This window comes from Abrus precatorius, unplaced genomic scaffold (assembly GCF_003935025.1).
Source record: "Abrus precatorius isolate BTA unplaced genomic scaffold, Abrus_2018 Scaffold6, whole genome shotgun sequence".
Classification (NCBI taxonomy): Eukaryota; Viridiplantae; Streptophyta; class Magnoliopsida; order Fabales; family Fabaceae; genus Abrus; species Abrus precatorius.
This window is the reverse complement of record NW_020874406.1, coordinates 11,837,643-11,860,674: the sequence shown is the minus strand read 5'-3', so window position 1 is coordinate 11,860,674 and position 23,032 is coordinate 11,837,643. Positions and strand designations below refer to the sequence as shown.

Below are 23,032 nucleotides of genomic sequence, written 5' to 3'. Positions count from 1 at the left end.
TTTTGAATGGTGTACAGTGGAGGAATTATTTTTTTATATATGATATTTAAAAATAATATATATCCAAACATGAAAACTGAAAATTGTATTGGCATTTTTTAGTTTAGGTGCAGAGATTCATAAATTGAACAACGAAAAAAATTTAAGTATGGTTTTAAAAAAAAAAAAAAACTCCATTAACACCCATTTTTTAAAAAATTATAAAAAACCACTAAAAAATGTTATTGACAATTTTTAAAAAATAATATAAAATTTTAAAAGTACTATAAATGTCAACATCAATTTTGACAATTTTGAACTGCCGAGTTTTAAAAGTTTCTCATAATCTCATAATTTCATATTTTAATATTATATTTTTTCAACATAAAAAAACTGTACAGTAAAGACTAAACTATATAAAAAAATTATTTTACTTTTTAATAGTAACATTAATGTTTCGGGTTGAAATAGTTATGAAGAAGCAGATGTTGCATCAATGCTATTCCACTAAACCACCACGTTTCATTCATTAAATTCTTTGACGTACCACATTAACTTTAAAATAAGATCTTCATTCATTCTTGAATGTAATGCAGCATTTTACATAATTTTTCTTAGCCATTTAAAAATTTTTATTATTATTTTTTCCTTTTCCTTTAAACTCCTAAAGAAGTATCACTAAATATATTTGTGTCATATGTTTTAACCTCTTGACAGCAAAAAATGAAAAAAGAAAAGAAAAGGTACACCTCATCCATGGACCATACATGGAACAGACATATATCTTATGGTTTGAAAACAAAAATTAACAAACATGCTCTTCATGCTAAACGAACGAACGTCTCTTTCGGTGTTTAATGAGTCATATTTATGTAAGCCTTGGTCAATAAATGTGTCTGATATGGGGGTGTAGTTTCACAAAGATAGTCATGTGCAAGGTTAAGATATTTAATGATCCACTTGAAGCATGTGTATGTGTGAACAAGGGTGAAGACGTTAAGCCACAGATATGTCACTGTCTACTAGATCGAGGATGGCAGGTAATTTTTTTTATAAGAAAAGGCATGGCCTGCATAATTTGTCTTAATCTATTACTGGGATTTTTCAAACTCAGCATCATCAAGCCTCTATTACAGGGCTTCAACCATGTTCATCTATATATTTGGTCCCCTACCCTGGTGTTATACTATTAGATTTGTGCCTATGCACTTTCCATGTCTTGCATTTTGTATCATCATCATCATCATCATCATCTTCGTATCATTTATTTATATATAAACACTTTAATTTGCTCTTTCAAGAAGCAGCAGAAGATAACGTTAAACCTGGCACAGGTAACCCACCCAAAAGTATTCCCATATACCAACACAGAAAACCGAAAAATGCCAAAAAAGCTTCCACGTATGGATTCACATTTTAGAATCACAAAAATACAGAGGATCTTCCATGTTATTCAATCGCAGCCGTACATTTATCCACTGTAACGGTTTCTACTCTCTTCTTGTGATCATCTGGTCCCACGGTCCCCGCATGACACGTCTCATCCAGCTCAATCAATATTGTTTCATCCACATGATTGTGACCGCAGTCCCATCTACATGCATGCACTGTTTTTCCTGATATCTTTACCACATTGTATTCATCGTTTTCAAGTTTTATTAAACAACTCTCAAGTTATTTTATTTTATTTTTGTCTAAGTATCACTCACTTTTATGTCATGAGCTAATAAATGCTTCAGCCTTTGAAAATACACTGTAATGGTAACATTTAATTCAACTCTCAGTTGTTCATCTCCCAACATTAATGTCTTATTTACTAATGGGATAAAGTTGGATGTAAAAACAATACTAACCTGTGCCATAGTTCTGAATAAAAAAATTAGACATAGTTTTTTTTAATAAAAAAGGCATATATAAAAGTGGTTTTCCCTTTTGGGTTACAAGTAAATATTATATATATATTTTCTCCTTGTGACGGGCTACTGGCCTACCGCATTAAAAAGATTAAATAAGAAAACGCAAACAAGTCAAAAAGAGTTTCAAGTAGTAGTTTATAGGCAAGTGCTTTTCCTGAGAAGCCACATCAGCTTCTGGGCCAACCAGTGTTGGGCTTTATGATGTTGCTTTTGTTCCTCGGAGCCCTAATAAACGTTAGATTAGTCGCTTCGCCACTGACCAGAGAGCTACGTAACGCTGGACCTTCTTGGTGGAAGGGATTTGTGTGCCTCCTAAGGTTTTCTGTTTTCAATTTTCTTTAATGGATGGAACTCAATACCAATTAACTAGTATCCATAAGAATTCAGGGCTAGTTTAATTTGAATAGCGTATAATTATTCTCTATGCTTGGGCATTGTTCAAATAATTAAAAAATAGGCGTTGTAAGATGGGGGATAGGGATGTTAAAATTTAATGAAGGAAAATTACATATTTGTATGATTATAAAGAGAAAAAAAATCACCGAAGTATATGAGTTAATACGATATTCAATTAAATTTTTAAAATCAAATGGATAGAATCATTGGGGAAAAAAAACTATTTGGTATTAAAAATCACATCAAATTCTTTGTATATATTGGACAGGTGAAGAAGTATTGTAATACTCATTGCCAATGGGCCATGGCCCAAAGGATGTAAATGGGGCATGCTGGAGAATGCTGAGACGCATATGAATAGAAGCCGTTGTAAGATTGGGTTTAAGTGTTTTGTTTTCTGTCACATATTTTAGGAAGGGATACACTTTGGAAACACCGAGAGGAAGAATAAAATAAAGATATTTATGTCTTTTGTTTTTGTTTTTTGTTATTGGGCTCCTTTCATATTGTTGGGCTCTTTTTCGTTATTAATGGAATGGGTGTCTCTACATAAATTAATTTACATTTATTCCTCTTATAATTCATTATTGCTGTCTTCTCTTGCCTTTAATTTCTCAGTATTTTAAATTGTCAAGCGTTCAATCGAAGACATTTCTCTTCATTAAATAAAAATTTCACTCGCCTTTCTCAAAATTGTTTTCTCAACAGTCAGTGTACTATGGTCAGGAGAAGACTTTTTTGTCCCTTTAACAGAGCTGTTGTTAAATTTGTGTTGAGAGCAGGGGAAATGGTTATATTGATTGTCGAGTTTTTCGTCCATTTATATTCTTCACTTGTCATTTGTCTTTTAATTATATGTTGGTAGTCAATTATGGATTTGTTTGGTGAGAAAAGGTTTTTTTTACGGTAACGATGATGAAGGTTAAAATAAATGTTTTGTTGGCCTTATTTGCATATCCTGCCTCACCATGATGGCAAATTGTACTCAAGAGTAGTGGCTTGCCACAACATCGACAGCACAAGAAAACAATGCAGATGTGACATGATGTGAGCTGCACTTGATCTGGCTTTATGAACATGATACCATATCGATATTGAATTATTGATATCTAACATACAAATCACGGTTCACATATGGAGTTGTCTCTTTGGACTCAATGTACATGGCTTTGCCTTCGTCTGCAAACTTAATTACGGGAATACATTGAATTGTGATAGCAGATGTTAAAAGTACAATTGGGTTTCAGCACTTTCTTCCACTTGTTTTAAACTAGCATTAGTTATCTGTGTCAACAGAAAATGAAGCAATACAATTTATATGCTTGATCTTTTATTCCCATGTCTTTTCTAATAGCCTCTACTGTTCTCTTCTTTTTCTAATTTTAATTGTTTGCCGTTTCATACCCAGCTTAATGGTAATTGGCAACACTAACCTGGAGTTGATATTGCCTAATTTTGTTTCCAATTTACAGTGTTCTTGAACATTGCGAACCTGTGTTAATAGAAGTGTTTCTGGCTAACAATGAATAGAAAACTTGGAGCTTGATAATTGGCGGGTCATGGCAAATTTTTATGGAATTTTCATATTAACTTGGATTATAATTAAATGGTTAATTTTTTCTAGTTAATCTTTTTCGGAATTTCACTTGGTTAATTTTTTTTAACATGCACTTCACTTCACTTCAGAATTGGTATTTGTAAATCAAATTTAGCCAAAAGCTGGTGATGCTAAGAACTACTAAGCAAGGCTAGAAAATTGGGAGGAATGTAAAATGCCATCACTAAATAGAATGTAACATTGGGTACCAAGAAGAAGCCAGTAAATATACATCCCTTTCATCACTGGGAAATGCAACTTAGGGAACTTTTTTCTCCCAAATCTTGGCATTTCAGGCTTCTTGCTGGCTCCATAAAGTTGTTATAACTAGAATCAATTACTATATTATAATCAATGCTAATGGTAACAGCATCAATAAACATAACAACTTCTTTAAACAAAACACGATCAATCCATCAAAAGGTAGAAGAGAGGTCAGCGGAATGGATGAGATACGTGAGTGCGAGAGCCAACATCATAAGCACGTACGCAATCCCTTGATCTATGGACGTACCTGAGAAATAACAGTAATGAAAATGATGAATGCGAGAAAGTACGTAAAAAGTGTTGAGATCCAGCGAAGAAATGAGAACAGATCTAGAAAGAGAGGAATAAATAGAGATCGTTACCGTCGCTGGTAGGAGCAGGTGCCGGAGCAAGGGATTGAGAATGGACGGCGAGAGGCATGTAAAGAGTGAAGATGAGAGAGGCAACGACGGCCACAACTCCGAAACGGAATGAAAATGTGAACGCCGCCATGCCTTAGCTTCACTCAACTCAATCTTTGTAACAGTGGTGTGGTGAGAGACGCCGCTAGGCTTTAAGAGGCCGTTACAGAGAGGAGAGAGGCAACCGGTGAAGCCGGTATGCAAAAAGCCAATGTGGGCTCCACCCGCATGTTACGCTTGCTGAAGCTTAAACCCCATGTGATTCCCGGTTCGGTTTGGATTCCAAACCAGCCATAGCTGACACTCTGTCATCTTTTTCCCTTTTGGCGCCATATGCTTTTTTCTTCACCCGCTCTCTCTCTCTCTCTCTCTCTCTCTACTTTCAGTCATTTCTTACACAGGTATTTTTATTATTTTGTGATTTTTTTTCACTCAAAAGTAAGACATTTGATGTTTATGATTATTTTTTTATAATTTAAATTTTAAAAACAAAAGAAAATAATTGTAAATAATTCCCCTCTTAAGCTATCTGTTGGAGCTTTTGTTTTGGTCAAGAAAGGCTGACAGAGCTAAAACTAATTTCCTTAGGTCGCTTCTTTTTGGGCCTTGGCCCACTTAAAAAGTCAATTTTTTTTTTTTAAAAAACTGAAGACCTTAGTCTATGTTTAACGTAACTTATTAAAAAGTTAATTTATATTTTAAAAATAATTTAAAGTTGAAAAGTTATTGAGAGTTAAAAACTATAAATTTATATTTTTATTACTAATCACACATTAAACCAAAATTTTGGTGATTATATTTTAAGAATTTTAATGACAGAATGGCAACTGACGACTCAAAATACCATTAACATTTGAGTGGCTTAAAAAATTCCCATTAGCATCTGAAATTTATTTGAACAATTTTTGAATAATTAAGATATATATACAAAGTAAACAAATAATTAGTTTTGAACTTGGGTCGTTGGAAGGGAAAAGCCGAAAGGTTTTGATCGTTGGGCAAGCTGGCGTTGAATGAAAAATTCTAAAAACGATTGTCTCTTTGCTTTGCTTTTGCTAATAATTTATTTATTTATAGATGAATTAAATGTGGTGAGTGGAAGACAAAACGCGCGGGAACGTAGGGCACATGCAACGACCAATTTGCATGCATTCTCATGTCTTAGACCATAACGAAACTCTGAGGTAGAAGAAGAAGAAACTGCTTCTTCTGGTTGAATCCTTTATTGCATTTTAGTAACATTTCCTCAGAGTTTCTGTTTTCCTTTCTCTTCATCTCCTTCCTTCCGTTTTATCTTACACTTCTTAACTCGTCATCATCATCATCACACTACCCTGCAACCACGTTTCTAACCCCCCCCCCCCCCCCGACATAGGAAAAAGTTTCAAACTCACCATCTTCATCATTCTAGAATCGTTTGAGGCTTAAACATCATTTTGGGAGGATTTTAAACGGCAGGTACTACGAAATTGCATATGCTTGGATTCATATTTTGCATGCTTAGTTTTTTATTCTTTCCAATTCTGATTCAACGAATAAAATGTCATGATCTGAGGTGTTTCTTTTTCAATTTCAAGGATTGAAGGTGAGAATTATATTTAGAAGCCGGAATGGAACAGTTCCGGCACATTGGAGAGGTTCTCGGGAGTTTGAAAGCGCTAATGGTGTTGCGCGATGAAATTCAGATCAACCAGCGACAATGCAGTTTGATCCTTGACATCTTCAGTTTGGCCTTCGACACGATCGCTGAAGAGATAAGGCAGAACCTGAAGTTGGAAGAGAGGAACATGAAATGGAAGCCACTGGAGTTTCCATTGAGAGAGTTGTGTAGGGTTTTCAAAGAAGGGGAACTCTACATAAAACAATGTTTGGATTCCAAGGAATGGTGGGGGAAAGCCATCATTCTTTCTCAGAATCGAGACTGCGTTGAATTCCACATCCACAACTTGCTCTGTTATTTCCCTGCGGTTATCGACGCTATTGAGAATGCAGGGGAGGTGTCAGGGTTGGATCAGGACGAGAAGGAAAAGAAGAGAGTGATGTTAGAGAGGAAATACGACGTGGAATGGAACGATCCGAAGCTGTTCCAATGGAGGTTCGGGAAGCAGTATTTGGTTCCTCGCGAGATTTTGAAGCAGTTGGAGAATGCTTGGAGGGAAGACAATTGGAGGCTTATTGAAGCAATAAAGGAAAAGAGGGGTTCTACTACCAAATCCATGTTTACAAAGAACGAGCAGCGCCTTGCGGAAATGATGCTCAAGAAACTGTTGAATGGGTCAGAGATTTCTCCTATTGCAGTGCTTATAGGGTCTAAGGATTACCAAGTTAGACGAAGGATGGGGTGGGGGAGAGAGTTTAAGGAAATCCAATGGCTGGGACAGAGCTTTGCATTGAGGCACTTTCAAGGGGAGAGAGAAGCACACGAGGCTCAAATTTCCACTCTGTTGTCACTTTCTCACCCTAATATATTGCAATATCTTTGTGGGTTTTATGATGATGAGAAGGAGGAGTTTTCGCTTGTGATGGAGTTGATGAACAGGGACTTGCGGACCTATATGAAGGAGAATTGTGGTCCACGGAGACAGATTCTATTCTCTATCGCAGTTGTGGTGGATCTCATGCTTCAAATGGCTAGAGGCCTGGAGTATCTACATTCTAAAAAGATTTACCATGGAGATCTGAACCCCTGCAACATCCTTCTTAAGGCAAGGAATTCCCAAGAAGGTTATTTTCAAGCAAAAGTTGCAGGGTTTGGGTTTACTTCTATGAAGAATGGTGTAAGTCCTGTTAATGAGGATCTCAACCCTTCAATTTGGTATGCCCCTGAAGTTATGACCGAACTGGAACAAACGGGAAATGCTTCTACCTCTTGTAGGTACTCTGAGAAAGCCGATGCATATAGTTTTGGGATGATATGTTTTGAGTTGTTGACAGGGAAGGTACCCTTTGAAGACAATCACCTTCAAGGAGACAGAACCAACCAAAATATCAAAGCAGGGGAGAGACCTTTGTTCCCATATCGTTCCCCAAAATACCTTGTCAATTTGATAAAAAAGTGCTGGCAAACTGACCCTTCTCAGAGACCTAGTTTCTCTTCTATATGTAGAATTTTACGCTACACCAAAAAGTTTCTTTCCATGAATACAGAGTACCATGTCATCAACCCTGAACAAAACCAGCTTGAACTGCAAACCCCTCCTGTTGATTGTTGCGACATAGAAACAACATTCCTTACGAGCTTTCCAATGGAAAGGGCATCGAGTGTGTCTGCTGTGTCACAAATACCTTATGAAATGTTTGTCTATAAAGTTGTGGAAAAAGGGAAGATGAATGGGAGTAATACCAAAGTTAAGTGTTGTGAGGCCACGAAGGATAAGGCCTCCGTTTGTATGGGTGAAAATGAAGAGCAAAACAAGATTTGTGGTGATGATAATGCATCCATAGTGGAACATTCAGTCCCTCCAGAAACATGTTCAGGATCGGTCTGTGTTGACACGCACCCTATATGTTCCGAAGCCCCGTCGAGGAAAAGCGTCTCAATAAAAATCTCGACACAAGGAGTGAACGCCAAGAAAGACCAAGGTCAGTTTGGTTGTTTGCACTCAATTCCTTTTAATTTTTATTCTACCTTGAAATTTCCTCGTGCTATATATATGTACTTTCCAAGAACTTTTATGATGGGTGTTAATCGTGTATTTTGGTTTGTGATGACAATTGGAGATTTTTGTTTAATTCTTATTTTGATATATAAGCATTTCAAAAATATTCACAAGTATTTTGATAATATGATCAGTTTAATTGGAATAAACTAATTTTTATTAAATTGGTTGAAGCAGGAATGCCAAAATTGCGAGGAACAAAATCATTACCATCATCTTTATCTGGTAAAGTTTTAAGGACAATTAAGGCAAACAAACCATCATTGGCGAGTCCTAGTAGAAGAAAATATATCCAAGTCTCTGAATTGGAGCACAATTCCAAAGGAAATCAAACACCGTTAAGGTCAATTTCTTCGAAAACAGTTAGGAGAAAAAATTGTGAGGGTAATTTATCAGATTTTAAGTCCAGTTTAAAGTTGAAAAAGAAGGAACAATCATCATTAACTACATATGGCAATGTCACTAATTCTAGCAGTGGTTTAAAGACGAAGAAGTCACAACTGACTTTGAACCCTTCTTTGAGCCCAGGAAGATTAAGACGTGTCAATACTGAGACTAATTTGAAGATGCCAAAGGGCTTAACAACAACTCATGCATTGAGCACTTCGAGAACATGCATAAGCAAAACATGTGGTGCTCATGTCTCAGATTTGTATGGTGGCATAAAGATAACAAGAAGTCGACTGTCACCATTAGCATTGAGTCCCTTAAGCCCTTATGTGAGAAAAGGCAAAGCATGTACCCTTGTCTCTGACACTGAGTGTAGATTTATGAAGAAAAGAGGAAGCTTGTCACCATTGGCATTGAGCCCTTTGTGCTCATATGTAAGGAATAGCTGTGGCCATGTCTCCGATTAAGGCCTTTTTTCAATTTCAACCGCTATGGAAGATTTGAAATCATCTCACGTTTTGAGATTATTTAGATCGTCATCACGTCGTCATCACCTTACCTTTTTCTTAGTAGTTACTGGTTCTTAGACCATTTTGCATCATCCAAATTTTTCTGAGATTTATAATCATTCTTAACACGTGTATCATTTATTAGAGTAAGTGAACACAAAAAATGTAGCTTTTTATGGGAAGGTTGGAAGCATAGTTTCATGTTTGGTTGTATTATTTGCAATCTTTCAAAGTTTTCCTTGTGGTTTTAGGACTATGATTTTGAGCAACTAAATTTTGGGTGGATATTTGTGTCATAATTGGATGTTGCCTCCTTTACTTTGTCCTCTTTTTTTTTTCTCTTTTCCATCGGTTACTTTTTTTAAAATTCTGTTATGTTTTTTTTTATGATTCTGTGCATAACTGCATGCAATGTGTTAGGTATGCATTAAAAAAAGACATGGATAATATACCTTCGGATTAAAAATAAATTATTTTATCTATTATATTTACTTTAAATCAAATATACATTAATTTTGACATAATTTAAAAAAAATCTTGCGTTGACTATTTCAGAAAGAACTTTATTACTACCTTTCGCTAGAAGGATTAATACCATTGCTACTCAAAGATTAAAAAAGAAAGGAAGGGAACATTAATATATTCACAAATTCTTCAGTTAATTTGGAGATCAATAGGCGAGCGCTGATCACCTGCCCTTGATTGTCACCATAAAAATGCTCGACGTCATTCTCAAATCATATAATAAAACATTTATGTTTGCTAAAGTAAAATAAATTATGTTAACAACGAATACATATAGCCTTGCGCAAGGGACAGCAACCTAAAACCAATATCGTCTACATAATGTACTAGGGGATATATACAAGGTCCATTGTCGGTGGAGAGCGCCACCGAGAAACAAAGAAAGGTGAGGGTTGTTTCCAATTGAAGCTATATGCTATCCTCTCATGGTAATGAAGTTTGCTTTATCTTTTGATAACAATAATTTTTCCTATAACCTGATAATTGCTAGTCCTTTATAAATAAATAAAAAACTTGATAAGGACCGCAATACAATTTACAAAGTATCATACTAGCTTTGCACGGCTACGGGGTACTTTGTCATGCTTAGAAGCAACTTAGCACCTGCCGTTCCGATTCCAAAGTCTTGACCTTTTTCCTATATTCAATCTCCTTCTCAGATTGATCTCAGGGAAACTGAGGAATAACAAGCCTTTTCTGAATAAGAAATTCTGGTTTGAAGTCCAAGCTGGCACATCATGATGAATCCAACCTTCAAAAAGATCTGGATTTATTTTATAAATCTATTTTTCTTCATTCAATTATGCCCGAAACTCGAGTCTTTCTACTTTGAATTATAAACTAGAGCTCAATGTCGAAAGAATTTTTTATACGATCCCAACAGTTTGATGGGATTTGGCCTGACTGCCCGAGTGACGAGCAAAACTGCAGGAATTCGCAAAATTGTAAAAATAACCATCATCAAGGGCAAACTTTCCTTTTAAACCATCTGTAACACTTTTACACATCCACTTGAATTGGCCGCAATAAGCATGTCTGATTTCCCTCTCCAGCACACACTTGAAACAAACTGACCATTGTCATCATCGGTCTCTCTACCAGAAATGGGATCAACGGATCCAAATTTCTGTGAAGTGATTGGCATTGGAAGTGATCTATAATAGGTGTAAACCTGCAAGAAAACATAATGAATGAACATACTATTGTATATACTAGTAGCACAATAGGATATGCATAGAGCATAGTGAATGAACATGTTAAATTTTAATAAGTTAAATGAAGCAAAAAATGTTCTACTGGAAACTAATATATACCTCATTTGTTTCTGAACCACATGCAATGTATCCATCAGCCACTGACAAACCCACAAAATTCTGTCAAGGGAAGAGGCAGAAGAATTCAACCAACCAATTTGAGTAAACATAAAAAAACTCGGGTCAGCTTAATGACAAACAGATCAAATTTCTGACATTAAGACATAGGAGTTGTTCTCAGAGCTGTCAAATGATTTTGGGCAAAGATAATCTGGATTTCACAAAAATTTGATTTTTGCCGTTCAGAATTTTTAGATCATCAACCATAATCAGATGCTACATTTAACACCAAAGTGAAGTTCTCCAAAGAACTTTGAAAGAAAGTGACAAACAAACCTAGACTTTACAAACATAAATTCCATATAATGCTATAAATTATAAAATTTAAAACCAAACCTTCTCATTTGTATGTCCTGACAGGGTTAGGCTGCAAGCACTAGGGGATGCACCCAGAGGAGAGGTTTTATTGAGATCCCAGATCTTCAATGTATTATCAGTAGAAGCAGAAACAAGTGTTTCAGAGTCTAAGAATTTGACATAGCTTACAGCTTTACGATGGCCAGCCAGTACACACCAGGGACTTCTAAGATTGCGAAGATCATAACAATATGTTGAGTAATCCGCAGATCCAAACGCCAGCAAGTGGGAGGAATGAGCAGAGAATTGAACACAGCAGACATTAGCAACATTCCTGATTGTGCCTAAACAGTTCCTCTGCAAAACATTTTGTACTGTTAGTTCTTGATTTAGATATTGGAAAGAAAATTTCATGCATTTCTCTATTTCTCGTAGCATCGTGAGCTGATGAAGAGACAATCTGATGCAAAATTTATCCATACAAATATAATTCAGAAAATCATGGCACTCATATATATACCCTGTTCATAAACAAAATGGTTTCCACCGTCACATTATTTATTTACAAAAATAAAGATAAAACAGTTGAACAAGGAACCTTTCTACATACTACTGGAAAAGCAAAGGCAAAATTATTCTTCTTAGATTCAATGCCTTCCTGGTATGAAAAAAAAGGTTCATTTGGTGACTTGCAAATCATAAGATGATAATGAACATTAAATATCAAAACTTCTGATATTCATACTATGCTTTAGGTCATAAATACAATAAAAGCTCAGAAAGAAGCTACATTCAATTACGTTGTAACCCTAGTTTCTCTCTTGGGTTACCAATTTTCTGTCAAGCAACATCTGCACATCCATATGCTCACTCGCATTTACCAGCGAATTTGTGTATTAGTACATGGGAGAGAGTTTACCTCACTGATACTCCACAGCTTGACAGTACAATCATCACTTCCACTGGCAAATTTTGTAGGGCATACTACAGAGAAGTCAACAGACCAAGCCCTCTTTTCATGTTCAGTGAATTGAGAAAATTCTTGACCTGTACTAGCATCCCATAACTGAAAATGAATCAAATCAAACAATGTCATGACTAATGCAGAAAATCAAATTATCAAGAAATGATTGTATTCTTTCAGAATCAACCCTTCCCCCTAAAAGAAGCATTTCTCAGTGATATTGGGCATGGCAGGGTGACAACCTAGTGAATGGATACCATTCTAAATTTATGTAGTCAAACAATGATCACCAGTCTCTATTATGATGCTAAATAATCCTACGCTATTTTCAAGCTTTGCTGGCCCACAACCATGTACAAAGCACATGTACAGATGTACATTTACAAAGTAGATATATTCTGACTAATGAGTATGATTCGGGCAGTTTTGCCACATTAGCACAAAGTCACAGCATAAAATGACATTATTTGAAAACATCTTACACATTAATGAAAACTTTGGAAGGATAGTCTCTGCATGTCCACAAGCACACATGCTTTTACCACCAAATTGTAACTTTTAATGAATGTATTGCATCTTATTATTCACACACACACACACACACTACAAATATTCATGTCCAGAGCCAGCTTCAATGTTTCATAGTAACCAATTGACTAGGAAATAGACATCCCTAGAAATTTCAAGTTTAAAATATAATCTTATATGCAACTTTAGAAAATCAAGGAAACCAATATCTCAAAGTCAAGTTATTAACAATTCACTACAAATTGATAGCAATAAAATATGAAACCATTCATGTATTTTTACCCAACAGCTTAAACTTTTGGGATAATTGGTTCATGACATGGTATCATATCCTCCATGTCTAAGTGGTCTAGAGTTTGATCTGTGTTGCCCCATTTTTCTAATAAAAAAGTTGAATTTCAGCACAAGGTAAATGGACCCATGCATTATCCACACTTCAAGCCCAAAGGACTCTTATATGAGTGTGTCAGCTATATAACATAAAACCATTCATGCATCTTTGGTTAATAAATAGTAAAAAGCTTTTCGGATTGTTGGTTAAATAATTGAATATTAGATGTTCAATTCCAAATGAGACTCACCAATCTTGAGAAAACAAGAACTGGTTCTTCATTTAGGGAAGATTTTTAGCCTAAAATATTCAAGTGACAAACTGAGTATACCCTCTAAGGTAAACCGTTTCATTTTGAGTAAAAAAACATTTGATTCCACATAAGAAGCAAATGGATCCTGCAGAAGTAACGGATTAATACAGCAAAGAATGTCTTCCAATAACAAAACAATGGTTCAGACAGTGCATTATGCAAAGCATACCTTCACTATACCGTCATAGTCTGTAGAGGCAAGATAGTTCTTAATATAGTTATTCCAGCAAACACAGCTGAGTTTTGATCTGTTTGACATCTCAACTACTGGATAATGGATATCAACAGAGTCATTGCAAAGTGCACTAAACTCAAATATTTTTATTTTCTTGGATATGCCAGCAGAAGCAAAGTAATCTTCATCCCGATCAAAGCTAAGAGAGCAAATTACATTTGCAGGATTGTTAAAATCAGCATTTCTTAGTACACCACGCACTTCAAACTTGCTATAACGTGCATACTTGCACAAACCATCAAAGAATATTCCTAAAGTATCTTTCCTTTTAGGTTGTTCCTCGCCTTTTTGAGCCGCATACCAGTTCTCACGATTTCTTAGTATATCTTTATCTGGGTGAGTCTCAGCATCTGTTTCGGAAAGCTGAACTTTGGATCTCATGTAAAAATAAGCTCTTTCAAGATGACATATATTTCTCATCAGTCTCACTTCATTGGAATTAGAGGTAGGGGATATTGAGGGCAAGATTTCCAAACTCAAAAGTTCCTTTTTAAGAGGCAAAATATCTTTCTGACAAGAGTAATCACTCTGCAAGGCAGAGGAAACCAAGGATTTCCTTGAACCATGCCTCTTCTCCACCTCGTCTATATCCGATTCCAAGCACTTGATTTCTTCTACCAATTTGAAGGCATTGTTCTGCTTCTGCTCTTTTAATGAGACAAGGAAATGCAATAACAATTCTGATTCTGCATCTTCTTGGTCAATACTTGATGATAATTCCTCACTATACAAATCTTGCAATCCATTAATCACCTCAGATTGTAGGATTTCCCTGTTATGCAACAGAAGTTATAACTTTAGGGAATCATATCAACAAAACTTATAACTTTAGGGGATATCAATAGAGTACAACTCAAATTTGAAGTCCATTATTTTAGGAATAGCAGCATATTTAACTAAAAAAACTCCTAAATATGTACTCAAAAACAGAAAAGCATATAAAATTTAAAAATTCTCTTTACCATTTTGATGGGACTCAAAAACCAACTATTCATTAATGTAACTTTTATTGAACATCTCAGATAGAGCATATAGGTTGCAGATAAACCGTGGAATACCATATCTCTAAAACCTAGAAAAAAATTAAAATGAAAGAAAGAAAATATCCCACAGATCACAGAGCACAGGGCCCAAGCCAGATGCCAAAAATTCCTTCCAAATTCTTCCTGGACAATTCCCTTCCCCAAGTTCCTCTCCTAATAACTCAGAAATCCCTCTCTCCCTCCTCCACCTCATGCATAAACCCTATACCTCCTCAATACATGCTCTCTTCCTCCTGGAATAAATTCTCTAAATACATAGCCCATGACTCAACTGATCAAGAGATTAACCCATTTCTTCTCCTTGACCCTGATCTCTATGATAGGTCACTCCATTGATAGTTTGTCTAAACAAATTACTTGGTTAATCTCCATTAGTTGGTTAGTTAAGTGAGTTAGTTGAACAAGGCATGTTGCCTATAAATAAGAGTGGAGATTAAAGAGGGAGGGGAATTTTGGTGAAAGGAAATTGGGGCCTTCATGGCATTAGGAGGTGCAGGCCCTTGAAGTTCTGCAGTGTGAGTTTTGTAATTGGGATTCATCCCTAATTCTTCTGGATAAAATACCTAGTTCCTATCACTCTATCATGTCCAAACAACCAGCTATGTTTCAATGCTAATACAATTGAAAAAAGTAACACATTTACTCACTTAATAGTTAGTAATATCCCACGGACATTACAAGAGAAGGATAAATTTTTCAATTCTGCTACAATAGAGTTGAATCCTACACAATCTGGCCCTTAATTAATAATGTCTGTAGCACCAATACAATGCTAGAAAACATAAAGCAATATCCAAAAGATGCCCAGTAGGGAAAGGGAAGGGAAAGACAGGATCCTTTGATAAGAATCAATTTGATATAACAGAAGAAATAAGTATAATAAATGCAGTGTACTGAAATATGTAATATTGCACGGAAATAAAGATGAATTAGTACCGCAAATACAGCAGAAAAGAAGAATGCACAGTAAACTATCTTGAGCTATTCGAGGTGCTCAGGGCCTCCCAAATGGAATTACTTCCCACAGTACTCTCCCCCTCTCACTCTCGTTACCCCACAATATATCCGGATTTATTCTCTCTCCTGACAGTTAGCGCACATACGCATAAATTCACTGCATAACAAGAGAGTGATTCCCTGGTCCCACCCTATTTCTCTTTCTCACATATACCCTTCCAAACCTTTTATTATTACTATCATTCTCTCCCCCTTCAAAACTATCCTTGTCCTCAAGGATAGAGTTAGGAAATTCTTCTTCAATCTTGTCAACTAGCTCCCAAGTATCTTCAAACTCTGGCAGTCCTGTCCAGTGAATCAGCACTTCTTTCTCCCCATGATCATTCATCCTCCGTGCTACCACTTTCTCAGGGGTCACCTCTAAATGCCATTCGTCGTTCAAACAAGCTGGCAGTGGTTGAAAGTGAACTGTTGGTGCCACCGATTTCTTCAACAAAGACACATGAAAAATAGGATGCACCTTGCTGTCAATAGGTAGCTTGAGGTTATACACTACTACTGCCCCTATCCTCCGTTCTATCTCATAAGGGCCATAATAACGAGGGCTCAATTTCTGATTCACTCTTTTAGCTAAGCTTTTCAGCTTGTATGGTTGTATTTTCAAATACACCTTGTCCCCCACTTGATACTCCACCTCTCTTCTATGTTTATTAGCTTGAACTCGCATTACTTCTTGAGCCTTCAGCAACTGTTCTTGCAGTTCTTTTACCATATCATTCCTCTCAGCTGTCAATCTGTTAACTTCCTCCACAGCTGAATGGTGTACATCTCCTCTGATCAACACGGGTGGGTCTCTGCCGTATAGAGCCTAAAAGGGAGTGGTCTTCAAAGCAGCATGATAATTGGTGTTATACCAATATTCTACCCAACTCAACCACTTAGGCTACATCCTTGGTTTCCTACCCGTCACACAGCGAAGATAAGCTTCCAAACACCTGTTTACTACTTCAGTTTGCCCATCAGTTTGAGGATGATAGGCACTGCTGTACTTCAATTAGTGCCTGCCAGTTTGAATAATTCTGCCTAGAAGGAGCTCAAAAAAACTCGATCTCTGTCTGACATAATAATACTAGGAAAACCATGCAATTTAACTACCTCTTTGATGAATACTTTAGCTATGTCTTTGGCAGTATAAGGATGGCACACATCTATAAAATGGGCGTATTTTGTCAACCTATCTACCACCACCATGATAGTATCCACCCCTCTAGCTTTCGGTAGCCCTTTTTGAGTATCCACCACCATAATATTTCTGCTGTATTTGAGTATATCATCAAAAAATACTAACACAAACTGTTTCAAAAATGGTCTCAGAATTTGGTTCATAATTGCCTGAAAGGTTGAGGGTGCATCAGTGAGCCCAAAAGGCATCACTAAGTACTCATAATGGCCTTCATGAGTTCTGAAGGCTGTCTTAGCAATATCTTCCTCTTTCATGCGAACTTGATGGTAACCCGACTTTAAATCCAGCTTGGAAAAAATATTAGCTTCCCCCAGTTCATCTAATAACTCATCAATTACTGGGATAGGAAACTTATTAGGTATTGTAACTTTATTTAGTGCCCTGTAATCCGTACAAAACCTCTACCCTCCATCCTTTTTTTAACTAAAATAACAGGACTTGAAAAAGGACTTGTACTATGCCTAACAATACCAGCATGCAACATCTCTTTCACTATCTTCTCAATTTCATTTTTTTTATCAGAAGGGTACCTGTATGGCCTGATGTTGGGGATTGCTTCCCCTGGTTTGAGTTCAATAGCATGGTCATGTTCCCTCTTGGGTGGTAGTCCATTAGGGAAAGACCTCCTCAAACTCTGACAGCAATTGGGTCCACACAGAATCATTATGTTCGGTCATAAGCATAGACTCTGCTTCCTTCTGGTACTTCACTAAATACCCCACCCCTTCATTCTGAAGTGCCTTCATCATTGCCTTCCATGATACATGCACTGTACTCAATGCTGGATCACCATGAATGACAAACTGCTGTCCTGCACATTGCCATTTCAAACTCAGATTTCTGAAATTGGCTTCAATGTTACCTAAACTAGCTAACCACTCCATTCCCAACACCATCTCTGTGCCTCCTAATTCCATCAAGAAAAAATGATGTTGAAACTTTACTCCTTGCACCATAAACTCTATATCTTTACACACCCCCTTATTTCTTACCATTTCACCCGAACCAACTTCTATCATATATATTAGAGTGTCCATCATTTCAATTTCCAACTCAGCTACTAACTGAGGGGCAATAAAGTTGCTTGTTGCTCCTGAATCAATGAGAGTCAAAACCCTCCTCCTTTTAATCTCACCCTACACCTTGAAAGATTTATTTGAAGTAATTCCCTCTCTACTTTGCAATGACAAGTGTAATGTTTCAGTTCCCCAGACTCCTCAACTTCCGTATCATTTTTCTCTTCTACTTCATTTTCCTCTGATTCCTCCCCTCTTTCACACAACATCAGCTTTATGTGCCTAAATTTGCACATATGTTCTTGATTCCACTTTTCACCACATTTGAAACACAACCCTTTCTTACTCCTCTCTTCTAACTCAGCTGTACTCAACCTCTTCCCCCTAATTACTTCATTCTTTTCTCCCGAATGCATTCCCGCCTTACCTCTTTCTCTCCTGTTTGTTCTTTCTTCCCAAGTGCTACTGTACTTTGAGCTATTTCCCTTCCAATCCATTTTCTCGTTTACCTGACTCCCCTTCTTATACACTGCCAAATTCTTCTCCTCTATCAGTAAAGCACAATCCATGAGATCTGCTAGATCTACATAATCATACAGTTTCAGCTTTGCTTGTAATTCCTCCTTGAGTCCATTGAGGAAAATACTATCCAACATTACATGTTCCTCTCTATCCAGAGTTGCCACATGAAGTTCGAATTTCTCCCTATACTCCATTACTGTCCCTTCCTGCTTCAAACTAAGCAACGGACCTAATGGGTTGTTAATTAGGCCAGGGCAAAACCTTCGTTTCACTACCACCTTAAATTCCTCCCACATACGCGATTGTGCTTGATCCTCCCACCATGAAACCAATTCAGGGCCTTGTCTTCAAGCGCGATTACCACTGCATCTAACTTGTCCCTTTCGTGCACGCCATTGATGCAGAAATACCTCTCCACACGCACAACCCACCCATACGCATCATCACCCAAGAAAACTGGAATCTCCATTTTACGTCGTCCTCCTCTATAGATCATCGTTGAACTCCCACTTTGTACCGACTGTGATCGCAAACGTTGGGGTGGTGTCGCTTCATCATCAGTGACATTGCCATCGCCTCTTCTTCGACTAGGTGCTCTGCGTTGGCGCGGATGAACGGTGAGCTCGTTCATCTTACGAAGCATCTTAGCCATGGCCGTTTCCATGCCTCCGAACCTCTGTTCCAAAGCATCCATACGATTCTCCATTTTCCCTCGTATCAGTACCATGCACAACCCCAAGAATGACGTGCTTTGATACCAAATTGATAATAATCAATTTGATATAATAGAAGAAATAAGTACAACGAACGCAGTGTACTAAACCATGTAGTATTGCACGGAAATAAAGATGAATCAGTACCGCAAATACAGCAGAAAAGAAGAATGCACAGTAAACTATCTTGAGCTATTCGAGGTGCTCAAGGCCTCCCAAATGGAATTACTTCCCATAGTACTCTCTCCCCTCTCATTCTCGTTACCCCACAATATATCCGGATTTATTTTCTCTCTCCTGACAGTTAGCGCACATATGCATAAATTCACTGCATAACAAGGGAGTGATTCCCTGGTCCCACCATATTTCTCTTTCTCGCATATACCCTTCCAAACCTTTTATTATTACTATCATCCTTGCATACAAACCTTATGACAAATGTTAACAAACATATAAGAGATCATTGATGAGCTTGATGATGACAACTATTAATGTTGAAAACTCTTCGAACATCAACATAGATGGAAGAACATCATTTCATTAAACAATCTTTAATATTGACAAATATAATAAAAAACAAATGAGTGATATGTATATCACATGTTTGTGAAATCCTTATTTTAATAATGTTATTGAATTAAATCTGATCTCAACTACAATAGAAAATATTCAATACTACCTTGTTGGTGGGCGTGATGATGGTTCAGGATGCAGCAGCCAAAGACAAAAGCCTGCTTCCTTGGGATTTTCTGATAGGAAAACTGGAGGAAGAATCCTATGACGAAGATCTGACATTGCTGCAATATGTGCTCTTTCAGAGTCAAAATGGCCAAGTAGCTGAAAAAATTGACTCAAATGAAATCAGTTGCTGAACTTACTACACATTAAATCGCTTCCAATTATACTAACTGTTTGATTTTAATGACTAGAAAGATTTGCAACAAACTTCCACACCAGTTTTATATTCAACCTAAAATGAGGCAGCCATTTTCCAAAGAAATGTAATTAATATTTGGTTGAGTCTAACTAAGAAGATGTCCGTTCAGAGAAAAACCAAAGGAAAAACTTTTATAGACAGAAGCAGATTTCTATATGCAATTCATAAGTTCATATGTACAAAGACATCTCAATTTTATGAATAAACATTAAAGAATGCACGAAAACTGCATTTAACATTTAAAAATGAAGAGAGACGTTATGAACTAATCTACACACCTCGAAAAGGAGGACACCAAGGCAGTAGATATTTGATGATGTTGTGCAACCTCCCTCAGGACTCGCATACCATTTATTTTCCAATCTTTCACATAAAGAAGTCACTGGCTTTTGACATGCATTAGATACACGAGGGATGCTGGACATTCTACCAATGTTATATTTAGAAAATTGGGTATCTTCCTCATATTCATTACAATAATCTTGCACTCCAACTGTATGACTATGAAGATTCCTATCGCTAGCAGTTTCAAGACACAAGTCACTGCCAGCAACTGTTGAATTTTCATTAATTTTTTGCTTCTTTGACCCCATTTCAAGAGAGGGAAATGAAACTTGTTCTGACAGCCTTTTTCTAATAAAAGGATTATCTGAGTGAAGAACTTCAGAATTTACAACACCATCCACCATCTGTTTTAGAATAGGAAAACCAACATACATGACCTGGTTTGATGACAACAATTTAATATAAGATGGACACAGGTTATGCAAAGCAACTCCCTTAGAGTGAGAGCCATCCACCAAATCCACAATCTTCCTAAATATATTCAAACTTTCCACTTTGCTTGCTTTGTGGTGCCCAGATTTCAGCCATTCCCTCAAAGTCACACCATCACATTCAGACCTGCCAGATCTAGGCATAGCACCACAATAAGAAGGAAACTTTGCAATTTTGGAACCAAAGCTCCCTGATACACTAGAGTTCAAGTGAGTACTGACACCATTCTTCATCTGAGTCTGATCATTACCAATTTCGTTCTTCACTTGATTCTGATCTATGCCAACGCCAGTCTTCATCTGATTTTGTTCCGCTTCAATTCCAGTCTTTATCTGGGTTTGCTCTCTAGACTGAGCACAGAAGCCATCAAAAGCTGGACCTTTATAAACAATTCCCTTGCCCTTTAATGTATTTTTAATGAAAAACTCAGCAAATCCTGATTTGGATATAATTTTTGTCCGTATTCCTGGATGAACATCATCTGCGCCCTCTTTATTTTCAGCAGCTGTCAAGTGTTCTATGACATTACTCTGGCCATCACTAAGAGATTTTCTAGCTAATATTTCTGGGAAAGATGTGGATCCAATATCCTCCCATGCACTAGATGTAGCCTGTACACTGTTTCTATTTCCAATATCACTTAGTGAATTTCCGATTCCTGAATTACTAGCTAGTTGATACAGATTCTGCCAATGGTTCTGCCTATTATACATTTGCTCTCGGTTGATTGATGTACCAATATCCAAACTTGAGCCATTGTAACTTTTCACTGTTAATTCTTCAACCATGACATTAGCATCATCAATAAAATGGTTTACATGAGGGGGTTGTGATGGAGCTGCATGGTTGATAACTTCGACTACATTTTTACCTTGCAGAATGTCATCATATTCTCGAGGTGGTATCTGGGAGTAGTCCTGCTTAACAGGAAGTAGGAATTCTTGGGATTTAAAGATTTTTCGGCGTTCTGTGTTAGGGGAATACTCGTCATCCTCCTTGTTCTGGCGCTGTGAATTCTCAGCAATCTCTAACTGAGTTGCCCCATCAGCCAATTCTTCATCCATACTGTAGTTTTAACTTTCATCAACATCAACAAACTTAGCAATCAAGACATAAACTAAAACTTCTCACATGTTACATCGAGCAATCTGTCACATGAATTTAAAAAACGCGTTAATTAAACGTAAATTAGTTAGCGTTCTATGCAATCACAGTGGAAAAAAGAAAAAAAAGTCCATGCTAGGCTGTCTGAAGATTCAAAAATTGAAACAACAGTGAATAAAGGGAACAATGAACACGTTTATAACCTCACGGCGAATCTCATTTCGATTAAAGAAAATAAAAAATAAATACCAACAATAATAAACATCAAAGATATTACCATGTAACAGATGGAAATAAATAAACAGAAATTGATGAAGAGCAGAAAAAAAAACTTATGTTGAAGCGAAGAGAATGGCACAAAAAGAGGAAAGAGGACTTACGAGAGAAAGCGATTGTTTTGTGCAACTTGAAGGCGGTGTAGCAAACCGTGCAGAGGAAGAACAAAGGCTAGGTAGCACTTCTCTTCTCGCAATGGGAACCCACTAGTATTGCCGGATGCCAATAGAATCATGAGGATAACGGTATAAGGGTCGGGTTTCATTATTTGGGTTCGATCCGACCCGTTATAAACCTCTTTTAAATGTTCTCATTAATTTATTTATTTTTTTGCTAACAATGTTCTCACTAATTTACTTCTGCAGTTCACCCGTTTGTTTATATTTAACAGATAAATATTTCAATATAAATAAAACTATTGATTTGTCATTTAAAATTAAAATCTATCTTTCAAAAAAGACGAATGAAACATTTATTGTTTTTTTTTTCTAAACAATCTTTTGAGCTGGAAAATCTATTTTTTTTTTGCTATTTTTGAGCTGGAAAATTTTAAAAACTAGAGATTTTATTAATTTCATAACTGAAAAATATAGAAAGATAGAGTAACTATTTTTATGACAATCGTGTAATCTCACCACGAATGAAACACTTCTTTTTTATTTTTTTTAAAATCACTGTTAATTGCATAAAATCAATCCTTTATCAGAAAGCGATTTAGTATATATTATATAATTTTAGTTTTTATAAAATTTGATGATAATATT

The 23,032-nt window shown here is 36.5% G+C and overlaps 3 protein-coding genes across 3 annotated transcripts; 1 reads left to right on the top strand and 2 right to left on the bottom strand.

Annotated features, from left to right (window-relative positions):
• Positions 1 to 4,189: 4,189 nt before the first annotated feature.
• Positions 4,190 to 4,658, bottom strand: LOC113869786 (arabinogalactan protein 41-like). The gene is made up of 2 exons (XM_027506257.1): positions 4,518 to 4,658; positions 4,190 to 4,402 (listed from the first exon to the last, which is right to left on the bottom strand). The coding sequence occupies exons 1-2, from the start codon at positions 4,645 to 4,647 to the stop codon at positions 4,305 to 4,307; spliced, it is 228 nt and encodes a 75-aa protein (XP_027362058.1). The 5' UTR covers positions 4,648 to 4,658; the 3' UTR covers positions 4,190 to 4,304.
• Positions 4,326 to 9,072, top strand: LOC113869785 (probable serine/threonine-protein kinase DDB_G0268876). Its single transcript, XM_027506256.1, has 2 exons — positions 4,326 to 8,138; positions 8,393 to 9,072. Exons 1-2 carry the CDS (start codon positions 6,167 to 6,169, stop codon positions 9,070 to 9,072), a joined length of 2,652 nt encoding a protein of 883 aa, XP_027362057.1. The 5' UTR covers positions 4,326 to 6,166.
• Positions 9,073 to 9,729: 657 nt separating this feature from the next.
• Positions 9,730 to 22,459, bottom strand: LOC113870000 (protein SPA1-RELATED 2). The gene is made up of 9 exons (XM_027506588.1): positions 22,373 to 22,459; positions 22,020 to 22,036; positions 20,390 to 21,953; positions 19,854 to 20,011; positions 13,615 to 14,452; positions 12,229 to 12,375; positions 11,349 to 11,666; positions 10,953 to 11,012; positions 9,730 to 10,810 (listed from the first exon to the last, which is right to left on the bottom strand). Exons 3-9 carry the CDS (start codon positions 21,950 to 21,952, stop codon positions 10,619 to 10,621), a joined length of 3,276 nt encoding a protein of 1,091 aa, XP_027362389.1. The 5' UTR covers position 21,953; positions 22,020 to 22,036; positions 22,373 to 22,459; the 3' UTR covers positions 9,730 to 10,618.
• Between the last annotated feature and the right edge of the window lie 573 nt (positions 22,460 to 23,032).

Excerpts from the sequence above, each read along its gene's own strand:
- LOC113869786 (XM_027506257.1), bottom strand. The coding sequence starts at position 4,647 with ATGGCGGCGTTCACATTTTCATTCCGTTTCGGAGTTGTGGCCGTCGTT. Across the intron at positions 4,403-4,517 it reads ACCTGCTCCTACCAGCGACG|GTACGTCCATAGATCAAGGG; the intron begins GTAACGATCTCT and ends GTTATTTCTCAG.
- LOC113869785 (XM_027506256.1), top strand. The coding sequence starts at position 6,167 with ATGGAACAGTTCCGGCACATTGGAGAGGTTCTCGGGAGTTTGAAAGCG. Across the intron at positions 8,139-8,392 it reads GAACGCCAAGAAAGACCAAG|GAATGCCAAAATTGCGAGGA; the intron begins GTCAGTTTGGTT and ends TGGTTGAAGCAG.
- LOC113870000 (XM_027506588.1), bottom strand. The coding sequence starts at position 21,952 with ATGGATGAAGAATTGGCTGATGGGGCAACTCAGTTAGAGATTGCTGAG. Across the intron at positions 14,453-19,853 it reads TCATCACGCCCACCAACAAG|GGAAATCCTACAATCTGAGG; the intron begins GTAGTATTGAAT and ends GTTGCATAACAG. Across the intron at positions 11,013-11,348 it reads CAGGACATACAAATGAGAAG|AATTTTGTGGGTTTGTCAGT; the intron begins GTTTGGTTTTAA and ends TTCCCTTGACAG.